The 26,493-nt window shown below is 41.5% G+C and overlaps 1 protein-coding gene across 5 annotated transcripts in view; it reads left to right on the top strand.

The window, feature by feature from the left end:
• SPART (spartin) overlaps nt 1–26,493 on the top strand; it is a 66,765-nt gene that overhangs the window by 16,274 nt on the left and 23,998 nt on the right. For all 5 annotated transcript variants that reach the window (XM_059684330.1, XM_059684329.1, XM_059684328.1 and 2 more), the window contains 4 exons: nt 10,126–10,937; nt 15,348–15,545; nt 22,418–22,585; nt 24,520–24,643. In XM_059684330.1, coding sequence (XP_059540313.1) covers nt 10,128–10,937; nt 15,348–15,545; nt 22,418–22,585; nt 24,520–24,643 — 1,300 coding nt within the window. In that variant the 5' untranslated portion in view covers nt 10,126–10,127. The remainder of the gene's footprint in view (nt 1–10,125; nt 10,938–15,347; nt 15,546–22,417; nt 22,586–24,519; nt 24,644–26,493) is intronic.

Raw genomic sequence — 26,493 nt, 5'->3', positions numbered from 1 at the left:
GTTGATTTGTTGATAGTAGCCATTCTGACAGGTGTGAGGTGATACCTCATAGTTGTTTTAATTTGCATCTCTCTGATATTCAGTGACTTTGAGCATTTTTCCATTTGTCTCTTGGCCATTTGTATGTCCACTTTCGAGAAGTGAATATTTAGGTCCTTTGCCCATTTCTAAATTGGATTATTTGTCTTCCTTTTTTTAATTGTAGGAGTTCCTTATATATAAAACTTTATCAGATGTATCATTGCCAAATATGTTCTCCCATACAATGGGCTCCATTTTCGTTTTGATGATGGTTTCTTTTTCTGTGTAGAAGCTTTTTATTTTGATGAAGTCCCATTTGTTTATTTTCTCCTTAGTTTCCTTTGCCCAAGGAGATGTATCTGTAAACATATTGCAATGAGAGACGTCTGAGACTTTGCTGTCTATGGTTTCTTTTAGGATTTTTATGATATCCCGACTGACATTTAAGTCTTTTATCCATTTTAAATATATTCGTGTGTACGGTGTAAATTAGTGGTCTAGTTTCATTTTTTTTTTGCATGTATCTGTCCAGTTTTCCCAATACCATTTATTGAAGAGACTCTCTTGACTCCACTGTATGCTCTTGCCACCTCTTGTCAAATATTAATTGAGTGTAATAGCTTGGGTCGATTTCTGGGGTCTCTGTTCTGTTGCATTGACCTGTATACCTGTTCTTGTGGCAGTGCCAGGCTGTTTTGATTATGGTGGCTTTGTAGTATAACTTATATCTGGTATGGTGCTTCCTCCAACTTTGTTCCTCTTTCTCAAGATTGTGGCAGCTATTCGGGGTCTTTTTTGGTTGCATGTAAATTTATAGAGTATTTGTACTAGATCTGTGGAATATGCTGTTGGTCTTTTAATAGGGACTGAATTGAATCTATAGATTGCCTTGAGTAGTATGGACATTTTAATGATGTTGATTCTACCAATCCATGAACACGGTGTATTCTTCCACTTGTTTATATCTTCTTCTATGTCTTTTTTCATCGTCCTGTAGTTTTCTGAGTACAGGTCTTTTGCCTTCTTGATTAAATTTATTCCTAAGTATCTTAATTTTCTTGTTGCAGTGGTAAATGGGATTGTTTGTTTTGTTTCCTTTTCTGAGATTTATTATTAGTGTATAAAAAAGCCATTGATTTTTGGGTGTTGATTTTGTATCCTGCTACATTACCAAATTCATTCATTAAAAGCAGTAGTTTATTGGTGGAGTCTTTAGGGTTTTCTATGTATAAGTAGAGGCCCAGTGCATGAAATTTGTGCACAGGGGGGTGTCCCTCAACCCGACCTGAACCCTCTCCAATCTGGGACCCCTGGCTCCTAATTGCTCGCCTGCCTGATTGCCCCTAACCGCTTCTGCCTGCAAGCCTGATCGCCCCTTAATTGTTCCCCTGCTGCCCTGATTGACGCCTAACTGCTCCCCTGCTGGTTCGATTGCCCACAACTGCCCTCCCTTGCCGGCCTGATCGCCCACAACTGCCCTCCCCTGCCAGCCTGATGGTCCCCGACTGCCCTCCCCTGCCAGCCTTATCACCCATAACTGCCCTCCCCTGCCGGCCTGATTGCCCACAACTGCCGTCCCCTGCCACGACCCGCCTCCTCCACTGAGACCTGCTTCCTCTGCGCGAGGCGGCAGAGACACCGGGGCCCCAAGCCTCACTGTGAGGAGTGGCCACCGGACCCCACCTCCACTGTGCGGGTGGCCATCTTGTGGTGGCCATCTTGTGACGACTTCGCGTGAGGCTGTGAGGCCACATAGGCTTTTATTATACAGGATATCCTGTCATCTTCGAATAATGAGAGTTTTACTTCCTCCTTTCCTATATGGATGCCTTTTATTTCTTTTTCTTATCTGATTGCTGTGGCTAGGACTTGCAGTACTATGTTGAATAAGAGTGGTGAAAGGGGACATTCCTATCTTGTTCCTGTTCTTAGGGGAAATTAGTTTTTGCCCATTGAGTATGATGTTCACTGTATATTTGTCATACATGGCCTTTATCATGTTGAGATATGCCCCCTCTATTCCCACTTTGCTGAGAGTTTTTATCAAAAAAGGGTGTTTGATTTTGTTGAATGCTTTTTCTGTGTCTATTGATATGATAATGCGATTTTTGTCTTTCAAGTTGTTTATGTGATGTATCACATTTATTGATTTGTGAATATTGTACCAGTCTTTCATCCCTGGTACAATAAATCCCACGTGGTCATGGTGTAAGATCTTTTTAATATATTGCTGGATAAGATTTACTAATATTTTTTTGAGGATTGTAGTATCTAAGTTTATCAGGGATATTGGCCTATAACTCTCTTTCTTTGTAGTGTCTTTATCTGGTTTTGGAATTAGGATAATGCTGTCCTCATAAAAAGATTTTGGGAGGACCAAGATGGCGGCATAAGGTATAGACCTGTGCATGCTGCCTCCCACAACAACATTGAAGCTACCAACTATAAGACAAAGCAGCTGTCATCCAGAACCACGGGAAAGATGGCCCAGTGGAAGTTCTACAACTGGAAGGAAAGAAAGAAGCTCATTGAGACTGAGTAGGAGGTGCAGAGGCGCCAAAAACAGAGGTACGGAGGCGCGTTCCAGGCAGGCTGCAACTGGATGCGCAGTTTCTTTCAATCGGAAGGGGATACAAGCTCTTGAATCCACTGAGCCTGTTTGGGGCAGGATTCTGAGGTCCCAGACTCCTACGGGGAGAGGCTGGACTTTCTTGCAGTGGGTCGGAGAGCGAGGGTGGCTTTCTCGCAGAGCTGCTCTCAGAGATCATTGTTGCTGCGGGGGCGCGGCACTACGTGGAGAGGCGAGGAGTCGTGGAGATGCTGACGACAACCATTGCTGTTTGCTCCACCCTGGTGATTCTCTGAGACCCCACCCTACTCAATTTACATCCCCACCAAACCTCTGCCAGTGGCACAAAAGGAACCACCTGCGCTTTTGCAGCCTAACCCAACAAACTGCTGATTTCAACTCCTCGCATCCAAAAGGGACACACTCAAGAAGCAGACTCAGGTTCGGAGGAAGCCGGATCCGGACCCGGCTGGGCCGGCGACATGGTACCGCTGTACCAGCAAACGCACAAGCAGGTCCACCAGATCCAGTCTCACATGGGACACCGGGAGACGGCAGACCAGCAGTCTGTGCACTTAGTAGAAAACGAAATCCAAGCAAGCATACCAGATATTCAGCCAGCTAGAACGCCTGGAGATTTTGTCCAGCAAGGAACCTCCCAACAAAAGACAGAATGCCAAACTTCATGTTGACCAGTTAAAGTATGATGTCCAGCACCTGCAGACTGCTCTCAGAAACTTCCAGCATCGGCGATACACAAGGGAGCAGCAGGAGAGACAGCGAGAGGAGCTTCTGTCTCGCACCTTCATGGCGCCCCCTGTGAGGCTGTGTGAGGCTGCGACGGCCCCTGGGAGGCTGCGTGAGACTGCGATGGCCCCTGTGGGGCTGCAACGGCCCCTGGGAGGCTGCGACGGCCCCTGTGAGGCTGCGACGGCCCCTGCGAGGCTGTGACAGCCCCTGGGAAGCCGGCAGAACCACGCGAGCCACCCAGATGGCTTCATTGATGGCCCGCGAACCAGCTCGCAGCCCCACGCACAACTATCACCCAGAGGGCGAGAGGGGCGAGAGCAGCTGTAGTGTTGCTTTCTCCTCAGTTTTGGGAGCGAAATCCTCATTTTAAACATAAGAGGATACATTATTTTAAAAAGCTGTAACATGGCTCCGCACCCTTTCTGAGTAGAGCGTGAACAAGTCGTGAGAGACCTTTCCGAACACAGGGACATGTCGAAGATGGAAATAGATACAGTTTCCATGTGTATGACCTTTGACCCGGCGACAAAAATCGTACACCTATAGATGAGGACAATGGGGGGGTAAGGGCAGAGGGTGGTGTGGGAACTGGGTGGAGGGGAGCTATGGGGGGAAAAATGGGGAACAACTGTAATAATCCAAACAATAAAGATTTATTTAAAAAAAATAAAGAAGAAAACACATGAAAAAAAAAAAAGAAAGAAAGAATGTATCTAGGAATTGTACCTAGGAATAAAATTGTGGGATGTACTTGAAACTTCAAAAAAAAAAGATTTTGGAAGTGTGCCTTCCTCTTGGAATTTTTTGGAAGAGTTTGAGGAGGATAGGTGATAGTAGTTCTTTGAATGTTTGGTAAAACGCCCCTGTATAGTAGTCTAGATCTAGGCTTTTGTTTGTTGGGAGTTTTTTTTAATACTGCTTCTATTTCATCCTTTGTTATAGACCTAATCAGGTTTTCTTATACTTCTAGAGTCAGTCTTTGGAGATTATATTTTTCTAGAAATATTTCTATTTTATGCACTTTGTCCTGCTTGTTGGCATATGGTTGTTCATAGTATTTTCTTAAAATTGTTTGTATTTCTGTAGTGTCAGTGGTTACTTCTCTGCTTTTGTTTCTGATGTGGGTCCTCTCTCTTTGTTTCTTGATGAGTCCAGCTAATTGTTCATAAATCTTATCCTTTCAAAGATCCAGCTCTTGGTTTCATTGATTTTTTTTGTATTTTTTTTTATTCTCTATGTCATTTATTTCTACTCTGATCTTTATTATTTCCTTCCTTCTACTTACTCTGGGCTTTTATTGTTGTTCTTTTTGTAGTTTTTTAAGTTGTAAACTTAATAGTTTATTACTAATTTTTCTTGTGTTTTGTGTGTGTTTTTTTTGTTTTTTGTTTTTGAGGTAGGCCTGTGCTATGAAGTTCCCTCTTAGGACTGCTTTCACTGTGCCCCAGAGATTTGGGGTGGTTGTTTGTTAATTTTCATTTATTTCCAAGAAGTTTTTAATTTCTTTCTTGATCTCATTGGTAACCCATTCATTGTTTAATAACATGATATTTAGCCTCCATGTGTTTTTACTGTAGCTGATTTCTAATTTCATTACACTCTGATCTGAGTAGATGCTTTATATGATTTCAGTCTTTTTGAACATGTAGGGACTTGTTTTGGGTCCTCACATGTCATCTATCTTTGTGAATGACCCATGTGTATGTACTTCAGAAGAATGTGTATTCTGCAGCTTTGGGGTGAATTGTTCTATAAATGTCAGTTAAATCCATCTGATCCAGTGTGTCCTTTAGAGTCACTGTTTCCTTGTTAATTTTTTGTCTGGAAGATCTATCCAGTGAAGTCATCTACTTTACTGGAAGTTAAAATCCCCTACTATGACTGTATTGTTATTGATCTTTTCCTTAAAATCCTCTACAAGTTTTTAAAAATATTTAGGTGCTCCTATATTGGGTGCATATATGTTTACCAGGGTTATATTCTCTTATTGGATCGATCCCTTTAGTATTATGTAGTGATCTGATATGGGTGTTGCTACTCCAGCTTTTTTCTCTTTTTCATTTATATTGAAAAAAATTTTCCAGCCCTTCACTCTCATCCTGTGTGAGTCTTTTGTCCTGAGGTGGGTCTCTTGTAGACAGTATATAGTTGGGTTATGTTTTTGTATCCATTCAGCTACCCTATGCCTTTTGATTGGAGCATTTAATCCATTTACATTTATGGTTATTATTGATAGGTACTTATTTATTGCCATTTTAATTCTGTATGCCTAGGTTTCTCTCTCTGTTTTTTCTTCTCATTCAGCAGTCCCTTTAGCATTTCTTGTTGTGCTGCTTTAGTAGTGATGAGCTCGTTTAGACTTTTCTTGTCTAGAAAGCTCTTTATTTCACCATCTATTTTGAATTATAGTCTTCCTGGATATAGTAATCTTGGTTTTCAAATCCTTGCTTTCTATTACCTTGACTACTTCATGCCATTCCTTTCTGGCCTGCACAGTTTCTGATGACAAATCAGATGACAGCCTTATGGGAGCTCCGTTTTAGGTAACAGTTCCTTTTCTCTTGCTACATTTAACACATTGTATGTGGGAAACGTGTTTATACGTTCTACCAGTGTAGTAGAGCGCGGGACACGTATTAATACGTTTTTTATAGAGTAGCGGTAGAATGCGGGTAATGTATAAATACGTAAACTAAAGTTATAATTTTACTGAATGTTGCCATTTGCGCAAAAATTAGCAAAAATGCCTGCGCCACCTGTTAGCGCGTGATAAAACTACCCCCAAACAATGTGTTAATATTCTCTGTTTTAATTTTTGAGACTTTAATTATGATGTGTTTAAAATTTAGGGTTTTATTTATCTTTTTTAAAATTTTGGTACTTCTTGCTTGGGACTCTATGTGTCTCCTGAACTTGTGTGACCTTTCCTTCACCAAGTTGGTGAAGTTTTATGCCATTATTTCTTCAAACAGGTTTTCTATCTCTTTCTCCCTTTCCACCTCTTCTGGCACACCTGCTATGTAAATATTGCTACATTTCATGTTGTACCATATCTCCTTTAAGCTGTCCTCCCGTTTTTGTTGTTGTTTTGTTTGGTTGGTTTTTGGTTGATATTTTTCTACTCTGTCTTCTAATTCACTGATCCTATCCTCAGCTTTCCCTAATCTGCTGTGTATTCCTTCCAATGTGTTCTTTATTTGTGCTATGTCATCCTTTACTTCTGCCTTCATATCTTTTCTCATGCTGTTGAGCATCTTTACCATCATTATTCTGAACTCTCAGATAAATTCCTTATCTCTATTTCATTTATCTCTTCTTCTGGAGAAATTGTTCTTTCATTTTGGGGTTGTTTCTTTGTCTCCTAATTTTGACTGCCTGTTTGAGTTTGTGACTACGTATTAGGTAGATTTGCCACACTTCTCAATCTCTAGTTAAGGACAGTGTCAACTGCAGTTTCTGACTAATTAGATCAGGCAAAGACTCAAAGCATCCAGAGACTGCTTCTCCTTGCAGATTGATTGGATTTAGTCTTGGATAGCCCTCAGACAATTTTCCACAGGATGGTGAGAATTTTTCCAATCGGGGGGGGGGGCGGGGGGGGGGACAATTGCTTCTGCCTGAAGGCTAATTGTTATTCTCAGCCTCTTAATGGGCCTCAGAAACTCCACACCATGGGGCAAGGTGTTTTCCAATAGGGTGGTTCAATTATCTTACCCCTATACAAAACCGCCTAGATAGCAATTGTCTGTGTGAGAAAGATAATCTATGCAGCATAAGGGAATAACTCAGCACAGGAAACCAGGGTATCTGCCTTCTGAGCTCTAACCCCGGGGCCCCCAACCCTGGCTTCTGCTTGCACAGCTCTAGTCCACTCTGCCTGCCTTCTACCAGAGCACAAGGTGAGTGCTGCACACAAAGTTTTGTGTGTTGGCTTTTTAAGAGAGTCCCTGAATTTCTAGCCATCTCTCCCTGGCAGACAGTAACCCTGCTGCTTTTCACAGAAAACATTATGTGGGTACCCTTCCCAGTTCTGGTGCTTTCTGCTGGGGGGCCCAGCTTGGAGATTAGACTCCAGAATTCTCAATGAGAATCCCCCACAGCTGAGATAGCTCTCCAAAACTTCAGTTACAGTCTGTGATAATCGAGCCAGCCCTTTCTCGCTTCTGCCCCTCCTACCAGTCTCTATGCAGTCTCCACTTTCCATCCTCGGTTATCAGGGTTCTCTACAGAGAGTCTTCATTTGATTATTCAGGAAGTTTTTCTGTATTTAATTGTAATTCCAATTTGGTCCTGGGAGCATGGCCATGCAACATCCACTTACTCCACCATTTTTAATCTCTGCTGTCAGAACTCTTAAGAATCAAGTTGGGGAGAGAAGGCTGAGTGTCTTCATATCATGTGTAAGTTTTCATTTAATTCTTCTGTTTTTGGTATTTACCCTTAATAATGCCTGATAATCCCCTGTCCAAAGACATTTTATTTTGTATTCTTGAATTAAAATTCAGTCTTCTTTCAGGGATGGAGGGAAATAGTGTCTTGGGTGCTTGGTGTAGGAGAGATCCAAGGGTCTTAATGTGTAAATGAGCTTTTTTTCAGTCCTTTTTCCTCAGCTCTACCTCTACTCCCATTTCCAGAGGAAGCTTAAATATCATTACTTTCTATGCCTTTGGGAGGTTCTGTCATGTACTGTAAAAGGGACTGCTTCTCTGATTTCCTCACTGACAGCTGGACTTCAGCTTTCTTTGGTCTGTTTTGTGAGTTACCCCTTGTTTGTTTGTTTTCCAGTTTATCCTTCATCTTTCTCCTTGTGATTTATGGCTTTATTTACCCACTAGAGGCCCAGCGCATGAAATCATGCATGGGTAGGGTCCCTAGGCCTAGCCTGCGATCAGGTCCATCTTCCACCTGCCCACCAGTCCCCAGTCTCGCCCTGCCACCTCCACCCACCCCAGTTCCCCATTGGGGTGATCAGTCTGAGCCTGCGGGCCGGGGGGAGGGACCAAGAGGTCTGCCTTCCTCCCGCTTGCCAGTCCCCAGTCCCGCCCCGCCACCACCCACCCTGGTTCCCCGTGGTTGTCCGTTGGCCATCCAGCAATTGGAGCCTGCAGGAGCGGGGGAAGGACCGAGAGGTGGTCAATGCACCTCATAGCGATGGGTCGATCAGTTGTTCCGGTCGTTCCACCATTACAGTCACTGGCCTTTTATTATATAGAATTTTTAAAAAATTACATAATAACATAAACACATGTAGTACACTGATCTTAAATTTATAGCCTAATGATTTTTTTATGTATGCAGTCATCTCTCAGATCAAGATAAAGAACACTTCCATATATAATAAGGTCCTCTATATACTTTCCAAATCTGTATCTACCACCTATAATAGTGATGGTGAACCTATGACACCCGTGTCAGAGGTGACACACGAACTCATTTTTTTGGTTGATTTTTCTTTGTTGAATGGCATTTAAATATATAAAATAAATATCAAAAATATAAATCTTTGTTTTACTATGGTTGCAAATATCAAAAAATTTCTATATGTGACACAGCACCAGAATTAAGTTAGGGTTTTTCAAAATGCTGACACGCCGAGCTCAAAAGGTTCACCATCACTGACCTATAAGCATTATTTTTATTTCTATCACCATATACTAGCTTTGCCTATTTTTCAACTTTACAGAATCATTCATGTATTATGTTGTCTCAATGTGAAATCTTTTTTATCTGGCTTCTTTTGCTCCAAGAATTGGTGAGATTCGTCTTATTTTTTAGTTCCTATGTACTATATACTATAGCATTATATAAATATACCACTATATTTATCCCTTCTTCTGTGAGTGGGCATTTGAGTTGTTTCAAGTTTTTGGCTTTTGTGAATAAACCCGCTATGAATATCATTGTACATGTTTTGGGTGTGTGTATTTATTCATTTTTTTTTGGTTACATACCGATGAGGGGGATTGTAGAGTAAATATTTAGTTTTAATAGAAATTGCCAGTTTTCCAAAGTGTCTGCACCATTTTTTACTTATATCAGCAAAGTATGAGAGTTCTAGTTGCTGTCTTTTCTAACACTAGTCAGTCTTTTCAACTTAGCCATCTGTGATAAGTGTGTAGTCATACTGCTGTGGGTTTTAGTTTCATTTCCCTGAGGGAATAATATGTTGAATTACCTTTTCACATGCCATTTAAATATGTTCTTTGATAAAGTACCTATTCATGCCTTTTTCTCATTAAAAAGAACGGTTGTGTTATGCCTTTTTAATAATCTTGTTAGAGTGATTTTAATGGACTTTTGGGAGATAGCAGGGTTTAACTGCTTGTGAGTACCCTGCCCTCTTTAAATGGAAGTGAGGTAACTTTAAAGCTTCATCCAGGTATTTTTTTCTCATTTTTGCCATCTCCAATGTATGATTCAACCTCATTTTTAATTAGCTGGGCATAGTCTGTATTTATATTGTAATTCCAATATTAAAGATATGAGACAGGAAATTTTATGTTTTATAAGAAACTGGAACAAGAAAATTATTCAGTAATTTTAGTCTGCCTTATTCTTTTCTATTTTTAATTAAAATGATATTTAGGACCAAGAGCATTGTTTATTTATCCATTAAACACATATTGAGTGCTTTCTCTATGTCAGATCTAGTAGGCTTAGGGAATACAGTAGTGAACAGGACAGCAAAGCTCCTGTCCTCTTGAAATATATTCAGGTAGGAGAAGTTCATTGTAAGTAAGTAAACAAGTACCAAAGATAATTAAAGATAATTTCCTGTTTTGCAGAAATGGAGCAAGAGGCACAAAATGGAGAACCTGCTGAAATTAAGATCATCAAGGAAGCATACAAAAAAGCCTTTTTATTTGTTAATAAAGGACTGAATACAGATGAATTAGGTCAAAAGGAAGAAGCAAAGAACTACTATAAGCAAGGAATAGGACACCTGCTCAGAGGAATCAGCATTTCATCAACAGACCCTGAGCACACAGGTCCTGGGTGGGAATCTGCTAGGCAGATGCAACAGAAAATGAAAGAAACACTACAGAATGTACGTACCAGGTTGGAAATTCTAGAGAAGGGCCTTGCCACTTCTCTAAGGAATGATCTTCAGGAGGTGCCCAAGTTATATCCAGAATTTCCACCTAAACACACACCTGAAAAGTCACTGGCACCTCAGTCCTTTAGTTCACCTCCTCAGCCCACTGAGGTAAATGGAAACACTTCAGCTACCAGTACAGGGTCAGTTCCTGCACCTAGTTCTCTATCCTTACCATCTCAAAGTCATCCAGCAGAAGCACCTCCTGCTTATACTCCTCAAGCTGCTGAGGGTCACTATACTGTATCATATGGGACAGAATCTGGGGAATTTTCATCAGTTGGAGAAGACTTCTACAGAAATCATTCTCAGCCACCTCCTCTTGAGACCTTAGGGCTTGATGCAGATGAGTTGATTTTGATACCAAATGGAGTACAGATTTTTTTTGTAAATCCTGCAGGGGAGGTTAGTGCACCTTCATATCCTGGATATCTTCGAATTGTGAGATTCTTGGATAATTCTCTTGATACAGTTCTAAACCGTCCTCCTGGGTTTCTTCAGGTAAGCCAAAGAAAAATGTAAACATAATTTGAAATATGTGTAAAGTACATCATTTTTGTTTGTTAATATTTATAATGTATCTAAGACAGTAAGTGCAAAAAGATTATAAGTTCTAGTTCCTTTTCAATGTATTAATGAAAAATTTGAACTTTGAATGATAGCCTTTTTCTTTTTTTTATTTTAACAAAGTTTTATTTTAGTATTAAATTTGTGATGACAGGTATTTAATTCTTTATCTGAAGAAGAAACCTAATAACTTTAATTTCAAAAGAAATTTATGTAACATACTAGGGGCCCGGTGCACAAAATTCGTGCACTGGGTGTGTGTGGGGGGGAGTGTCCCTCAGCCCAGCCTGCCCCCTCTCACATACTGGGAGCCCTCAGGCGTTGACCCCCAGACCCCTCCGATTGCTGGCTCTGCCCCTTGCCCAGGCCTGATGCCTCAGCCAGAGGCGTAGACTCCCATCACCCTCTGATCACCTGATCGGCCCCTTGCCCAGGCCTGACGCCTCCGCCAGAGGTGTCAGGCTTGGACAGGGGACCCCCACCTCCCCTCAATCACTGGCTCTGGCCCCCGCCCAGGCCTGAGGCCTCTGGCCCAGGAATCATGCCTGGGCAGGGGACCCCCATCTCCCTCTGATCACTTGCTCCACCCCCTGCCCAAGCCTGACGCCGCTGACCCAGGCTTCAGCCCTGGGCAAGGGGACCATCATATCCCCCCAATCCCCGGCTGCGCCCCCCGCCCAGGCCTGATGCCTCGGCCAGAGGAGTTGACCCTCATCACCCTCCGATCACCAATCACCGGATCGGCCCCTTGACCAGGCCTAAGGCCTCTGGCAGAGGTGTCAGGCCTGGGCAGGGGACCCCCAGCTCCCCGCGGTTGCAGGCTCCGCCCCTGCCCAGGCCTAACGCCTCTGGCTGAAGCGTGCGGCTCGGGCAGCGGGGACCCGCAGCTGCAGCGGCCCCGCGATCGTGGGCTCCGCTTTAGGCCCAGGCAAGGGACCCCTAGCTCCCGGGACTGCCAGCTTCGACCATGTTCAGCTCCCATCGCTGGCTCCACCCCTACTTCCTGCTATCACTGGCCAGGGCGGCAAAGGAGCTTGATTCTCCCATCATGGCTGGGGGGCAGGGCAAAGGCGGCCCCAGGGCCGCCTTTGCCCTGCCCCCCAGCTCTTAGCTCCCCCCTGGGTTTCCGATCACTGTCAGTGGCAGGGGGCTTCTTCCTGCTTTCCCTTTCGCCTCCCTGCATTGTGCCTACATATGCAAATTAACCACCATCTTATTGGCAGATAACTGCCAATCTTAGCTGGCAGTTAACTGCCAATCATAGTTGTCAGTTAATTTGCATATAGCCCTGATTAGCCAATGAAAAGGGTATCGTCGTACGCCAATTACCATTTTTCTCTTTTATTACTGTTGATGGATGTATAATAGTAAATTTTCACTAATGAGGCCAAGCTCTGCCTGAGGGGCTGAGCTGGGCTGAACCCCCGCCCATTTTCTAGAGCAGTGGATCTCAACCAGGGGTGATCTCCCCTCCCCCTTTCCTGGGATATTTTGACAATGTCTGTAAATAATTTTCAGTGTCACAACTGAAAAGGGGGGAGTATGTTACTGCTACTGGCATATAATGGGTAGAGGCTAGGGGTACTACTACAAATTTAAATAGAGTATCCCCCATCAATAAAAAAATTATCCAACCCAAAACGTAAGTCATGCCAAGGTTGAGAAACCTGATCTAGAAGAAGAGACTGATGATAATTTAGGATATAATTCTAACATTCCAAGCAGATCAATTTACCAGGATACTCTTGGTCCAAGAGCAAAGACGGGTGCTATTGTTAGGGCTTATCAATCTATAATAATCTACCCTGAGAAAGGTCTGTAACATTTTATTTGAGGAGATTTGGAAATGCTCAAGTTTAATCAAGGTGATGAGAATGTAGTTAATATTAGAGGAATCATGGCATAGTAAAAAACCTTTCCCAAACTTTCAAACTTTAGTCATTTAAGTATAACCTTTACTATTTTATTGGTCAAATCCACATCTCTGCTTTATTTTGATATTTTTATTTGGATGTCTCATTTGTTAATTTTGTCCTAAACAATAACAACTATGAAAATGAGGGAAAGATGTTGTATTTTTTCCTAATGCATATTAAGATGCATAATGACGCAAATTTAAATAATTTGTGTATTACTTGAAGTTGTTTCATATACCTCAGATGGTTATATATCATACTTTGGAAAAATCAGTTTTATTGTAATGTGCCTGAAGTTTAACTTTTATAAAAGATGGACAGAGACTTTGAGGAAACTAAAAGAAAAAAGAGATTCCTTAAAAGAAAAAGGATTTGCCCAGCTGGTGTGGCTCAGTGCTTGAGCATCAACCCATGAAACAGGAGGTCACGGTTGGATTCCTGGTCAGGGCACATGCCCAGGTTGCAAGCTCGATCACCAGTAGGGGGCATGCAGGAGGCAGCCTATCAATGATTCTCTATCATCACTGATGTTTCTCTCCCTCTCCCTTCCTCTCTCTGAAATCAATAAAAGCATATCTATATTATAAAAAGCCAGTGGCCTTAACGACCTAACGCCAGAACGACCAAACCACTGGTCACCAGGAGGTGCATTGATGGGTCTTGCCGGAGCGCCAGCAGGAGGGACTCTGGGTCCCGCTGCACCTGCGGGATGCTGGGTCTCATGTGATTTCCCGCGCTGGGCCTCTAGTTTAAAAAAGAAAAGAAGAAGATTTTGAAAATGTTTATTAAGCACTTTCCAAGAAAGAGTCAGATCTGAGTACCCTGATCCCTGTTTGCTTATATTCTGTTTGTCAGAGATGGTGGTAGTGTGGTAGAATTTACTCTGTTTATATGAAATATTTTGTGTTCTTTGACTTATGTTCATCACACATAATGGATTATTCTAGCAAGTTTTTAAATATTAGAGCCATGTCTTGGGTGATGGGCACAGTTATATTCTGGTCACTCAAATAATGTATCTCAATGTAAATGAATAAATTTGGTTATTCCAATTTAAACTAGTCTCTTCTGAAATTAGATCTCTAGGAAGTGAGCTTAAGTCTCAAATGTCAGTATACTGACAATCTGACCTCCCATATGACTTTGCAGGGCAGCTTTGTGTAATTTTAATTTTACTTCATAATAGATAGTGTCAAATGAACATTGTTTGCCAACAGAAATCCCCAGTTTGGGGTGCAGTAAAGAAGGAAATTTTTTTCAGTTAAGTAGCTCAGTTTTGACACAGCAAGGGCTGTGAAAACAGCAGTGCTATTAAGGTGGCCTGGAGACAGGCCCCTCTCAAGCTAGACAGCTCTGCTCTGCTCTCTGCTGGTCTGCTCCACCTTTTAGTCTTTGGTGGAAAGCAAAAGCATTCTTAGAGTCAGAGAGTAGCTGACTTATATAGATAAGTTCCTGCCTCTGGTCGGGTATTGGTTTGTACTCAAGCAAACGATGACGATGACTCCAAATCCTTTAAGTTTGATTGGACCAGAAAACACTGTCCTGATTGGTCAGAATGGAACCATTCTGATTGGTTGGTAAGGAAATTGAAGGGGTGTAGCTGCGCAGCTCCTGTTGGATGGGGAAAGCCTCAATCCTACTGGTTGAAATAGAATTCCAGGAACTCCTTTATAAGGCCTGTCAGACTATGCCCGGAATACAGTACAGGCAGGCAGTTAAATGCAAGAGGCAGGCTGCTTGGTACAGGCTTCTCCTGAATTGCAGTTTGCATGAGAGGCCTGTACAGAAATGGCTGCTTGGCTCTGTATTTTTGTTTTTTTAAATTTGAGTCTAGTTAGCCATCAGGAGCCCTTTTTAGTAGGTATCTTCTTTCTCATGGTTCCCAGTAGTAAATCCAAGAAACATAACTCAGTATTTTATTGTCTCTGTCATGTTAGGTTCTCTTAGAATGCTGAGTGTCTACTTAAAATAATTATTTCTAATTAACCAATACTAACCAACTTAATGGAATTGTTGTGAGGATTAAATCAATAAGTACATGTTGAGTACTTGAAAACAGTTTGATTTTATTTATTTCTACAAAGGAATGTCTAATTTACATGATAAAGAAAACATTAATTTACTTTGACCATTATTTATTTAAAGTTAGACTCATGATTGGTTAACAGTGGGCTAGTTAAAACCACCAGTTTTAAGATTGTATAAAGAGTGGAGCAGTAACATTTTTAGTGTAGTTCTTGTGAATAGTTTGCCAGAAGATCAGACTAATAAATGGCTAATTTTTACTGGGGACTTGTTGATGCTGATGGTTCTATAAAGATGCATTTCAAACTTTGAAATGTTTGTTTTCTGGTATAAAAATTTTAAAACCTTGGTGAAAACCTAGTTCTGTTCATTGATTTTTTTTCTTTTTAACTAATCCTTTCAGGTTTGTGATTGGTTGTACCCTCTAGTTCCTGATAGATCTCCAGTTCTTAAATGTACTGTAGGAGCCTACATGTTTCCTGATACAATGTTACAAGCGTCAGGATGCTTTGTGGGGGTCGTCTTGTCTTCTGAATTACCAGAAGATGATAGAGAACTCTTTGAAGATCTGTTAAGACAAATGTCTGACCTTCGGCTCCAGGTAACTTGTATGGTTGTCTTCAGGATGAAAATCTACTTTAACATAAGCATAGGCAATTTTACTCTAGAGTTCACAATCTTAGTCACTATTTACAGCAAATTCCAAACTTGTATTTGTGAACACACAAGCAAATTAGTATATAATACATGGAAGGAGTTAAAGAGCTATGGAAAAAAATGGAGAGTAGGGTAACAGGAAACAGGAGTTCTGGTGTGGGTGGTACAGGTGCAACTGTAAATAGGGTGATCAGAGGGGGCCTCATGGAGAAGGTAATGTTCAAACAAAGACTTGAAGGTGACCTTTTGATTCAGTGATGGTGTATGAACTAATGCTAAAAGATTGCTATGAGACTTACACTATGTGAGGTTGGCTAAGAGGCCATCTATAAAGGCAAACAATGATCTTAAAATTCACTTGACTTGGCTTGCATCTCAGATCACAAGGTGGCATGAAGCCACATACTGAATTTTACATCCTGCTGTCTTGCAGCGATTAATCAAGATTTTAGAGTCCATATCAATTATCCATTCATTCATTTATCGAACATGTATTAATTGTCCACTATGTTGTGGGCCCTGTGCTGGGTACCTAGGATGCAGAGCTCAGTAAGTTTGGGGTCATATCTATTGCTTAAGATGCTTGCAATTCAGCCAGAGGTGCATGTGTGTGAAATGATAATCCCAAAACAATCTACTAAGTGCAAGATAAAGTTATGCATCTGGGTAATGAGAATTTAGAGGGCATCAACCCAGGTGTGGGGTCACAGAAGGTTGCCTGACAAAGAATGGGCAGACCTTCAGTGATGACAGCCTACCTTCCTCCTATCAAAATCACTGGCTGGCCCTACCTGGTTAAGCTCAGTGGTTAGAGTGTTGGCTTGCAGACTGAAGGGTTGTGGATTTGATTCTGGTCAAGGGCATATACCTCAATTGCAGGCTCAATCCCCAGCCCCAGTTGGGGCACGTGCAGGAGGCAACCAATCTGAACAATAAAGATTTAATTAAAAAAATAATAAATTATTTCTGACTGGTTCTGTTTTATGACTTCTGTTTCCTTTTTTATGTTTCCTGTCTTGCTGAGATTCTTACTAAGATCATCAATTCTTCTCTTAATTCATTGAGCATCTTTATAACCAGTTTTGAATTCTGCTTGCCTTCATTTTTTTTGACCATTCTTTCTTTTTTTATTTTTAAAAAATCTTTATTGTTGAGAGCATTACAGATGTCCCTCTTTTTCCCCCTCTCCCACCTCCACCCAGTTCCCGCCCCACACCAGGTCTTCACCACCCTATTGTTGTGTCCATAGGTAATGCATATATAGATATAAGTTCTTTGGTTAATCTCTTCCGGCTTCCCCAACCCCTCTTCCTTCTAAGATTCCTCAGTTGGTTCCATGTTTCCATGTTTCTGATTCTATTTTATTCACCAGTTTATTTTGTTCATTAGATTTCTTGTTCACTTATTTAGATTTTTAGATTCAGTTGTTGATATATATGTATTTATTGCCATTTTATTGTTCATATTCTTCTTCCTTCTTCCTCCTTCCTCCTTCCTTCTCCTTCCACCTCCTTCCTTCTTTCTCCCTTCTTCTTTTTCTTTCCTTCCTTCCTTCCTTCCTTCCTTCCTTCCTTCCTTCCTTCCTTCCTTCCTTCCTTCCTTCCTTTCCTCCTCCTCCTCCTCCTCTTCCCCCTCCTCCTCCTCCTCCGTTTGGTGGTGATGAACTCCTTTAGTTTTTTCTTGTCTGTGAAGCTCTTTATCTGACCTTCAATTCTAAATGATAGCTTTGCTGGGTAGAGTAATCTTGGTTGTAGGTTCTTGGTATTCATCACTCTGAATATTTCTTGCCACTCCCTTCTGGCCTGCAAAGTTTCTGTTGAGAAATCAGCTGACAGTCATATGGGTATTCCCTTGTAGGTAACTAACTGCTTTTCTCTTGCTGCTTTTAAGATTCTCTCTTTTTCTTTAATCTGTGGCATTTTAATTATGATGTGTCTTTGTGTGGTCCTCTTTTGGTTCCTCTTGTTTGGGACTCTCTGTGCTTCCTGGACTTGTGTGTCTATTTCTTTCACCAGGTAGGGGAAGTTTTCTGTCTTTATTTCTTCAAATAGGTTTTCAATATCTTGTTCTCTCTCTTCTCCTTTTGACACCCCTACCACGATATTGGTATTCTTAAAATTGTCCCAGAGGTTCCTTACATTATCTTCATATTTTTGGATTTTTTTTTTCTCTTCTGATTGGGTGTTTTTTTCTTCCTCATATTTCAAATCGTTGATTTGATTCTCGGAATCCTCTACTCCAGTGGTCGCCAACTGGTGGTCTTGTGGGCCACTGGTGGTCCGTGAGGTCCGAAAGGTTGGTGGCCGCTGCTCTACTCTACTGTTGAATCCCTGTAAATTATTCTTTATTTCAGTTACTATATGCTTAATTTCTGACTGGTCCTTTTTCATGTCTTTGACATTCTCACTAACATACCTGAAAGTCTCACTAAGTCCCTTGAAGTGCTCATGAAGATCCTTGAGTAACTTTATAACTGTAGTTTTGAACTCTGTCCAGTAGTTTGCTTTTTCCGTTTCTTTCATTTGTGACATGTTTCTTTGCATTTTGGCTGCTTCCCTCTGTTTCTATATATTAGGTAGAGCTGCTATGTCTCCTGGAATTGGTAGGGTGACCTTGTGTAGTATGTGTCCTGTAGGGCCCAGTGGCTCAGCTTCCTCAGTCATCTGAGTTGGGTACTCTTGGTGTATCCCTGTGTAGGCAGTGTGCACAGTCTTATTGTAGTTGAGCTGTGATTGCTGTTGGTGTCACTGGGAGGAATTGACCTCCAAGCCACTTGGCTGTGAGGACCAGCTGCAACTGCAGTGGTAGAGCTGCTGTGCAGGAAACACCCCTATGGAGTGGGACTTGCTTCAATAGAGCTTTGGTGCTCATTGAGTCTGCCCCTTGAGTGTGTCACTTGTGGATGTGTAAAGTGTAATCTGTTATGGTTTGAAGCTGTCTACCAGGTTCACAGGCTCTAGGACCTCTAGGGAGGTGCAAAGTCAGCCACTGACGTTGAGGGGTTTGCAGATGGCTATCATTGAGGCCCACCTGTGAAGCAAGGCACACTGGTACTAGTGCTGGTTCTTGGGCTTTTTATTGATAGGGTTGGTCACGCTGACACCAGCTGCAGCTTGAGAGATTTTAGTAAAGTCTAAAGCCTGAGCCAGGACAGTCCATTCATATGGAAAAGTTACTGCAAAAAGCTTGGGTGGGACTGCAAATTCGATGGGGCAGTCACTCAGGGAATCACCAGGGTGGAGCAACCAGTATGCTCTGGGCTGATGGAGACTCATATATGGCTGCCAGTCAGCAGTGCCACGGGAGAGATCCCAGCCCAAGAACAGTGACCCCTGTGAGCACCCTGTCTATGAGAAAACCACCCCCAAGTTCTTGCCCTGATGCCAGACAATCCAGTTCTTCCCTGAATGTGTCTGGGTCCCCCAACACCTCTTGGCTCAGAGGGTTCAAGTTCGAGTGAGTTCATGTGCCGGCCCTTTCAGAGGGACACATCGGTCTCTGGCAGCCTCTGTGTCCTCCAGCCATAATCCCCACTGATTTTTACAGCCTGGACTTATCTTCCCAGCTCTGGAACCCTGGGCTGGGGGGCTGGTGTGGGGCTGGGACCCTTTGCTCCTCAAGGGTGGCCTCTGCAGAGATGATCTCCCTTCCAGTTAAAAAAAATCACACATGGGTGCTGTATCAGCCTATCCTGCACCTCCGCCCCTCCTACCAATCAGTGTGCTTTCTTCTCTAGTTGTAGGACTTCCATTCAGCCAGTTTTCAGGCAGTTCTGAATGGTGGTGGTTCTGTATTTTAGTTGTCATTTTGATGTGGTTATGGGAGGAGGTGAGTACAGGCATTTACCTACTCCACCATCTTGGTTCCTGTCTCCCCTCCATTTTGTTTAGCTCTTTTTCTGGAGTTTTGTCCTTTTCTGTCATTTGAGACATGTTTCTTTGTCTCTTCATTTTGGCTGCCTTCTTGTGTTTGTTTCTGTATGTTAGGTATATCTGCTATGTCACCCAGTCTTGTAGAGTCACCTTTTGTAGTAGGTGTCCTCTGGGGCCCAGTTGCACAGCCTCTCTGTTTACTTGAGCCAGGTGATCCAGTGGGGTTGTCACTTTTGTGGGTTGTGTACTCTCCTGTTTTAGTTGAGCCTTGATTGCTATTAACACATCAGTGGGTTGGATTGACCCTGAGGCTGACTGGTTGTGAGGACTGGCCATGACTACAGTTGACCAGCTTTTGTGCAGGAATGTGATCCTACAGAGCAGAATTTGATGTATCTGACCTCTGGTGCCTGCCGAGTTCACTCTATGGGTGCATTGTTTGTAATGCTAATTGCGCATTGTTCTGGTTTGGTTTGAAGCCGGCCACCAGATGTGTTGGTTTTGGAGCCGTTTCAGGGGGAACTCTGGTAATTGCCAAAGTCAGCTGCTGCTTGTGCTTAGTCCAGGGCTACCTGGTAGGAGGTACACAGTTATCTGTTGTTGGTAGCTGCCTGTGCTGGGCTTGGGAGGGGCCTAGGAAAGGCTGTGCTGCAACCCCAGGCTAGCTGCCACCAGTGCCAGGCTTGGGGCCACTTAGCAAGAGGCACACTGAGGCCATCTGCTACTTATTTGGGGCTTATAGACCTTTGCGAGATTTTAGGGAAGTCTGCAGTACAGGCAGAGGCTAGCCGCTTGTGAGGAACAGTTGCTGAAAGAGCTTCAAGAGGTGCACGAGTTGGGTATGGCAGGATCTCAGAGAATCATGAGGAGGAAAGGTGTTATTTGGCTTAATAGAGACTTAGATATGGTGCCCACTGTGTGGGGGAGGGCTAAACTAAGGAACAGTGGTAACAATGCCAGCACTTCTGTCTGGGAGAGAAAGCTGCCCCTGTAGCCCTCGTTCTGAAGCCAGACATTTCAATTCTTCCCTGTATGTTCCTGGTGTTTTTCAAGCTGCTGCCCTTTTGTTGGAGCTTAGGGCGAATGCTTGTAAGTGAGTCTGTACCCAGGCTGTTTAAGAGCATGCCTGGGTCTAATCTTCACTGATTTTCACAGCCAGCTGTTGTGGGGACCTCTTGCTTCTCAGAGGTAGCCTCCATACCTGAGATACTTCTCCTGATTCTCAACCCCCACACGTGGGTGTGCGACCAGGCCATTTTGAATCTGTATCCCTCCTACCAGTTTCAATGCGTCTTTTTTATATCTTTAGTTATAGGCGTTCTGTTCAGCTAGTCTTCCGGTGGTTCTCAAGGTTGCTGATCTATAATTTAGTTATAATTTTATTTTTTTAATCCTCACCTGAGGAATTTTTTCCCATTGATTTTCAGAGAGAGTGGGAGAGAGGGGAGATCGGGGAGGGAGGGAGGGGAAGGGAGGGAGAGAGAGGAAGAGAGAGACAGAGAGAGAGAGAGAGAAAGAAACATCAATGTGAGGTAGGCACATTGATTAGTTGCCTCCCACATGGGCCCCGACTGGTGCTGGGGATCGAACCTGCAACCCAGGTATGTGCCCTTGACCAGGAACTGAACCAGAGGTCTTTGGTGCATGGGCCAACACTCTAACCACTGAGCATGCTGACCAGGGCAATTTAGTTGTGATTTTGATGTGGGCATGAGTGGAGGTGAACACAGTGTTTACCTACTCCACCATCTTGGCCAGAAGTTCATTTACAGTATTTATTGAAGAAAATGCACATAAAAGTGAACCCACCAATTGAAACCTGTGTTGTTCAAGGATCTACTGTAGTTCACTTTTATTTAAGTTTTGAAAGATTTGTTCCTGTTTTCTCAGGAAGTAGAATACACTTTGAATCCATACTTATATTTAAAAGATCAAAGATGATGGGAGCAGTTCACCAACTAAGTAAAAGGGTAGAGAGTCATCTCAGCATTAAATTGTGTAAGTGTAAATGACCTGGTGATCAACATATACTTTAGCATAGTCAATGCTAAACATTTAATCTATGCTAACAAAACAGGATCCCCATACAGAGGTGTGGGTAGACTGTGTGTTCATTGAGAGGAGTTTACAAAAGCAGGAACATGGTGAAATATGTATATGAGTGTCTTAGCTTTATTGTTTACTAGGAGAATGAAGTGATATTATTTAGTATTCCAGACCAATCATGGAGCTGTTTTTCTCTTCACCCCTACATTCATAGGCTCTGTATTACTGGGGCTTTAGTAAAGAAATTAAACTGACTTTTAGGTTATATATTTATCTGTGTTGAGTTTTATTTTTTTGTTGCATGTGTTTTGTTGTTTTCTCTGTTGTCCCAAAACTCCCAACTGTAAACAGAAGTTAGTTACCAGCAATAATTTTGACCTTTTTCACTCTTTAAGTATTCATTCAGCAAAGTGTATGCTAGCGAAATACCTTTAGTATTAAGTGCAAAAAACCCCTTTTTTTAAATCAGCAATCAGCTTTCTAACAACTCAGAGTAGTTAAACTGGACATGAGTTTTGTTAATTGCCTTTAAACTTATTTAGTCTTATATATGTTTCCTAAAACATATTAGTTATTATATAATTAAATTCACATGTAGCTGCATCTGACTTTATGGTAGCTTAAACCAACAAACTGCTGTAACTTTTTTATTCTTTGTCTTTTGAAATTTGACTTAGGTCATATGCTGTGAACTAACAAACTCAAAGGTTTGAGGTTTGGTGATGAGATAAAACTGAAATATAGGGGAAAGACAAACAAAAATAGTTGTATTTAAAATAAGACTGTCAAACACTGACATCTGACCAGGTGTATTATTAGACCATGATGTACCATAGCTTGGAGGAAAGTCATCTGGAAAAAGTCAGATTTTAGCTAATCTTAGTCCTTTAATTCCTAGGCAAACTGGAACCGGGCTGAAGGAGAAAATGAATTCCAAATCCCTGGCAGAGCAAGATGCCCCTCTGGCCAACTAAGGGAAGCCAGTGTCTCTGATGTGGGACAATTGGATCCTTCATTGGACCAAGGTAGTAAGGATATACATCATAAAGGAAAACGGGGTAAGAAGGTAAGTAAATTAAGTAAAAGAGCAGTGAGGTCTGTGTATGTGTTCTAATCAAAGGTACCTTTAACCAGTTTCAATTATTTATAAGATCTTATCCCCATTTACTAAAAAAAATGGCACAACTTGTAGAGTTACAAAGTGATTACTAGTAAACATAATTAGCAGCTTTAATATTTCCCTTTCCAAGTGTTTGTTACTTAAAGTGATTTAAAAGATATTCTATGTTTTGAGGGATAGATTTTTTTTTGCAACTATTTGAAAGATTTTGATATTTACCTTAATGATGTACATACTTTTTTGTTTTGTGTTGTTCTCAAACACAAACCTTCCTATATACACCAAGCTCTTGGGGCTAGGTATGCTTTTTCTTAGACTGCCATTTTTATTCAGTTCCTTATTTCTTGATGGTCAACAAGACAGAGGATGGGTTATTTAACATATTTTGTAGTTATTTAGTGGTTTCTTGTTTCATTTCTTATATTCTGAGTATATGCTCCTATATAATAAAAGCCTAATATACTAAGTGTCCGGTCGTCTGGTCATCTGTTCAACCAATCAAAGTGTAATATGCTAATGACATGCTAAGGCCATTCAACCGCTCACTATGATGTACACTGACCACCAGGGGGCAGACTGTCAACTGATCAACCAGTCGCTATCACGTGCACTGACCACCAGGGGGAAGACGCTCCAACTGGTAGGTTAGCTTGCTGCTGGGGTCCAGCCTATCAGGACTGAGCGAGACAGGCCGGACATGCCCTAAACCCTCCCACAGTCCCTCCCTGGCTGGCTAACCTCCTGCGTCCCTCCACGGCCCCGATCATGCACTGGTGGGGTCTCTTGGCCTGGCCTGCACCCTCTCACAATCCAGGACCCCTCAGGGGATATCGGAGAGCTGGTTTCAGCCCGATCCCACAGGCCAGGCTGAGGGACCCCACTGGTTCATGAATTCGTACACCAGGCCTCTAGTATGCTATAAGTGGTACATAAGGATTAGAGTTAGTAAATATTAAGTGCTAGAATTTTGAGCGTAGTGGGAAAAGTTTAAATTTCTCATTTCAAGTAATTGACCATTCAGTGGGGAGGACAGGTCAGCAAAGAGATCATTTCTGTCTAGTGTGATTATTAGATGAAGGTACATAGATTGTATAGAAAGCTAGGTTGTACCTTCTCTCTAATGTACAACCTGGCCTCAGAAATAAGTGTGGGCATATTGCTGATGTGGGAAGCAATCGGGAGTTTTTACTTAAGAGTGGCTTTTCGCCTGTGTAGAAGTTTTTAAGTGAAGTTCTCTGTATTTCTGTTGAGAAGTTTGATTTTCAAGTTATAAGGTCTGAGTTAACTTGCTTCTGAGTTCTTAGAATGAATAAATTTAGTTTTGAGATTTTGAGTGTTGGCTCTAGCTCTCATAATAACTTGAATAATCAATGTACAGGTATTTCTGTGTTCCCATTTCTATTCAAATGGAATGGCAGGTTATTTTGTATTTATATATTTTTACTTGCTTTTACTTGATTTCTGTCAAAACCAGTTTATTTGGATACATCCTTCCTCACTGATTGAGTCATTTAACAGAAATCTTCTAACCATGTACATACTAATATCTAGGGGTTTATAGCAGAGTGAAGGAACTCATAGTTAGTCAAGAAAAGAAAAATGTCATTTTAAATATGATTTGATAAATGCTGTACTGGAGGTACGTTGGTTTTTAAGTCTTACTTAGCACTGGGACTATATATAAGACCAGAAAGTTTTCAACTTCATGGCAGTTATGGTATTGCACTTTATACTATAAAATATAGTGGTAACTAGTTTGGCTGGAGATATTTAATTATTATATCTAATATTTGTTGTTTTAATATTTTAGTACATAAAACTTATAACTTTTCCCCCTTAGTACCTTTCTGTTTCACATTTGAAACATGTTTACTATTCAGGGTAAAGGTACTTCAAGTGAAGAAGTCAATCTGAGTCACATGGTACCCTATGAGCCGGTTGCAGAAGAAAAAGCAAAGGAATTACCTGAATGGAGTGAGAAAGTGGCTCAAAACATTTTGTCAGGTATAACTTTTTCCCCTTTAATGTGAAACCTTTGGGACCCATAAAAGAGTATTTAGGAAGATAATGTTTTATATTTTGGTTCTAAATCATCAGTTTATAAACACTTAAAACAAAAATTGAAGGAACATATTGACATATAGGTGTAAGTTCTTTTTTATCTATTCTCTTTTATTCTTGGGAAAATTGATAGTGAAAAGCTTCAGGAATCTCCAAACAGTTCTGAACATAAAATTAGTTATTTTCCATTTCCCTTTGAAATTTCCTTTTAAACCTTTTATTTTTTTCCGCCCTTCTTTCCTCTCCACAACCAAAAAATGGTAAGATATTCATCTGTCTTTGGAAGCAAAGCGGCACTCCCTTACCACACAGATGTGCAAGCATGAGAAGATATAAGGATTACAGCCAAGCTGTTTGGAGAGTAGTCCCTACTATTTAATAGTGGTTACAATGGGCTTCAGACTAATTATTTTAAAACCAGAATGGTCATTGCTGATATATATCTTTCTTTTCTTTTCTTTTTTTTAAATTAAATCTTTATTGTTCAGATTATTACAGTTGTTCCTCTTTTTTCCCCCCATAGCTCTCCTCCACCCAGTTCCCACCCCACCCTCTACCCTTACCCCTCCCACTGTCCTCATCCATAGGTATACGATTTTTGTCCAGTTTCTTCCTGCACCCTCACACCCCTTTCCCCCCAAACATTGTCAGTCCACTCCCTTTCTATGCCCCTGGTTCTATTATATTCACCAGTTTACTCTGTTCATCAGATTTTTTATTCATTTGATATTTAGATTCACTTGTTGATAGACATGTATTTGCTGTTCATAATTTTTATCTTTACCTTTTTCTTCTTCCTCTTCTTAAAGAATACCTTTCAGCATTTCGTATAATACTGGTTTGGTGGTGATGAACTCCTTTAGCTTTTTCTTATCTGTGAAGCTCTTTATCTGACCTTCTATTCTGAATGATAGCTTTGCTGGATAAAGTAATCTTGGTTGTAGGTTCTTGCTATTCATCACTTTGAATATTTCTTGCCACTCCCTTCTGGCCTGCATAGTTTCTGTTGAGAAATCAGCTGACAGTCGTATGGGTACTCCCTTGTAGGTAACTGACTGTTTTTCTCTTGCTGCTTTTAAGATTCTCTTTTTGTATTTTGCCGTTGGCATTTTAATTATGATGTGTCTTGGTGTAGTCCTCTTTGGATTCCTTTTGTTTGGGGTTCTCTGTGCTTCCTGGACTTGTAAGTCTATTTCTTTCACCAGGTAGGGGAAGTTTTCTGTTATTATTTCTTCAAATAGGTTTTCAATATCTTGCTCTCTCTCTTCTTCTGGCACCCCTATAAAATGGATGTTGGTACGCTTGAAGCTGTCCCAGAGGCTCCTTACACTATCTTCATATTTTTGGATTCTTTTTTCATTTTGCTTTTCTGGTTGGATATTTTTTGCTTCTTTGTATTTCAAATCTTTGACTTGATTCTTGGGATCCTCTTGTCTGCTCTTGGATCTCTATATATTATTCTTTATTTGAGTCAGTGTATGCTTAATTTCTAGTTGGTCTTTTTTCATATCCTCCAGGGTCTCACTAAATTTATCAGCAGTTTCTAGAAAATTCTTGAAAAACCTTAAAAGTGTGGTTTTGAAGTCTATATCTATTAGTTTGCTTTTCTCTATTTCTGTCATTTGTGACCTGTTTCTTTGTCTCCGCATTTTGGCTGCTTCCCTGTGTTGATAGAGTGGCTTTGTGTGCTAGGTGTCCTGTAGGGCCCAGTGGCTCAGCCTCCCCAATTACCTGAGGTGGACACTCTTGGTGCACCCCTTTGTGGGCTTTGTGCACAGTCTTATTGTAGTTAA

This window comes from Myotis daubentonii, chromosome 2 (assembly GCF_963259705.1).
Source record: "Myotis daubentonii chromosome 2, mMyoDau2.1, whole genome shotgun sequence".
NCBI classification, from domain to species: Eukaryota; Metazoa; Chordata; class Mammalia; order Chiroptera; family Vespertilionidae; genus Myotis; species Myotis daubentonii.
The sequence above is the reverse complement of the archived record's forward strand: the minus strand, read 5'-3'. Positions and strand labels throughout refer to the sequence as shown.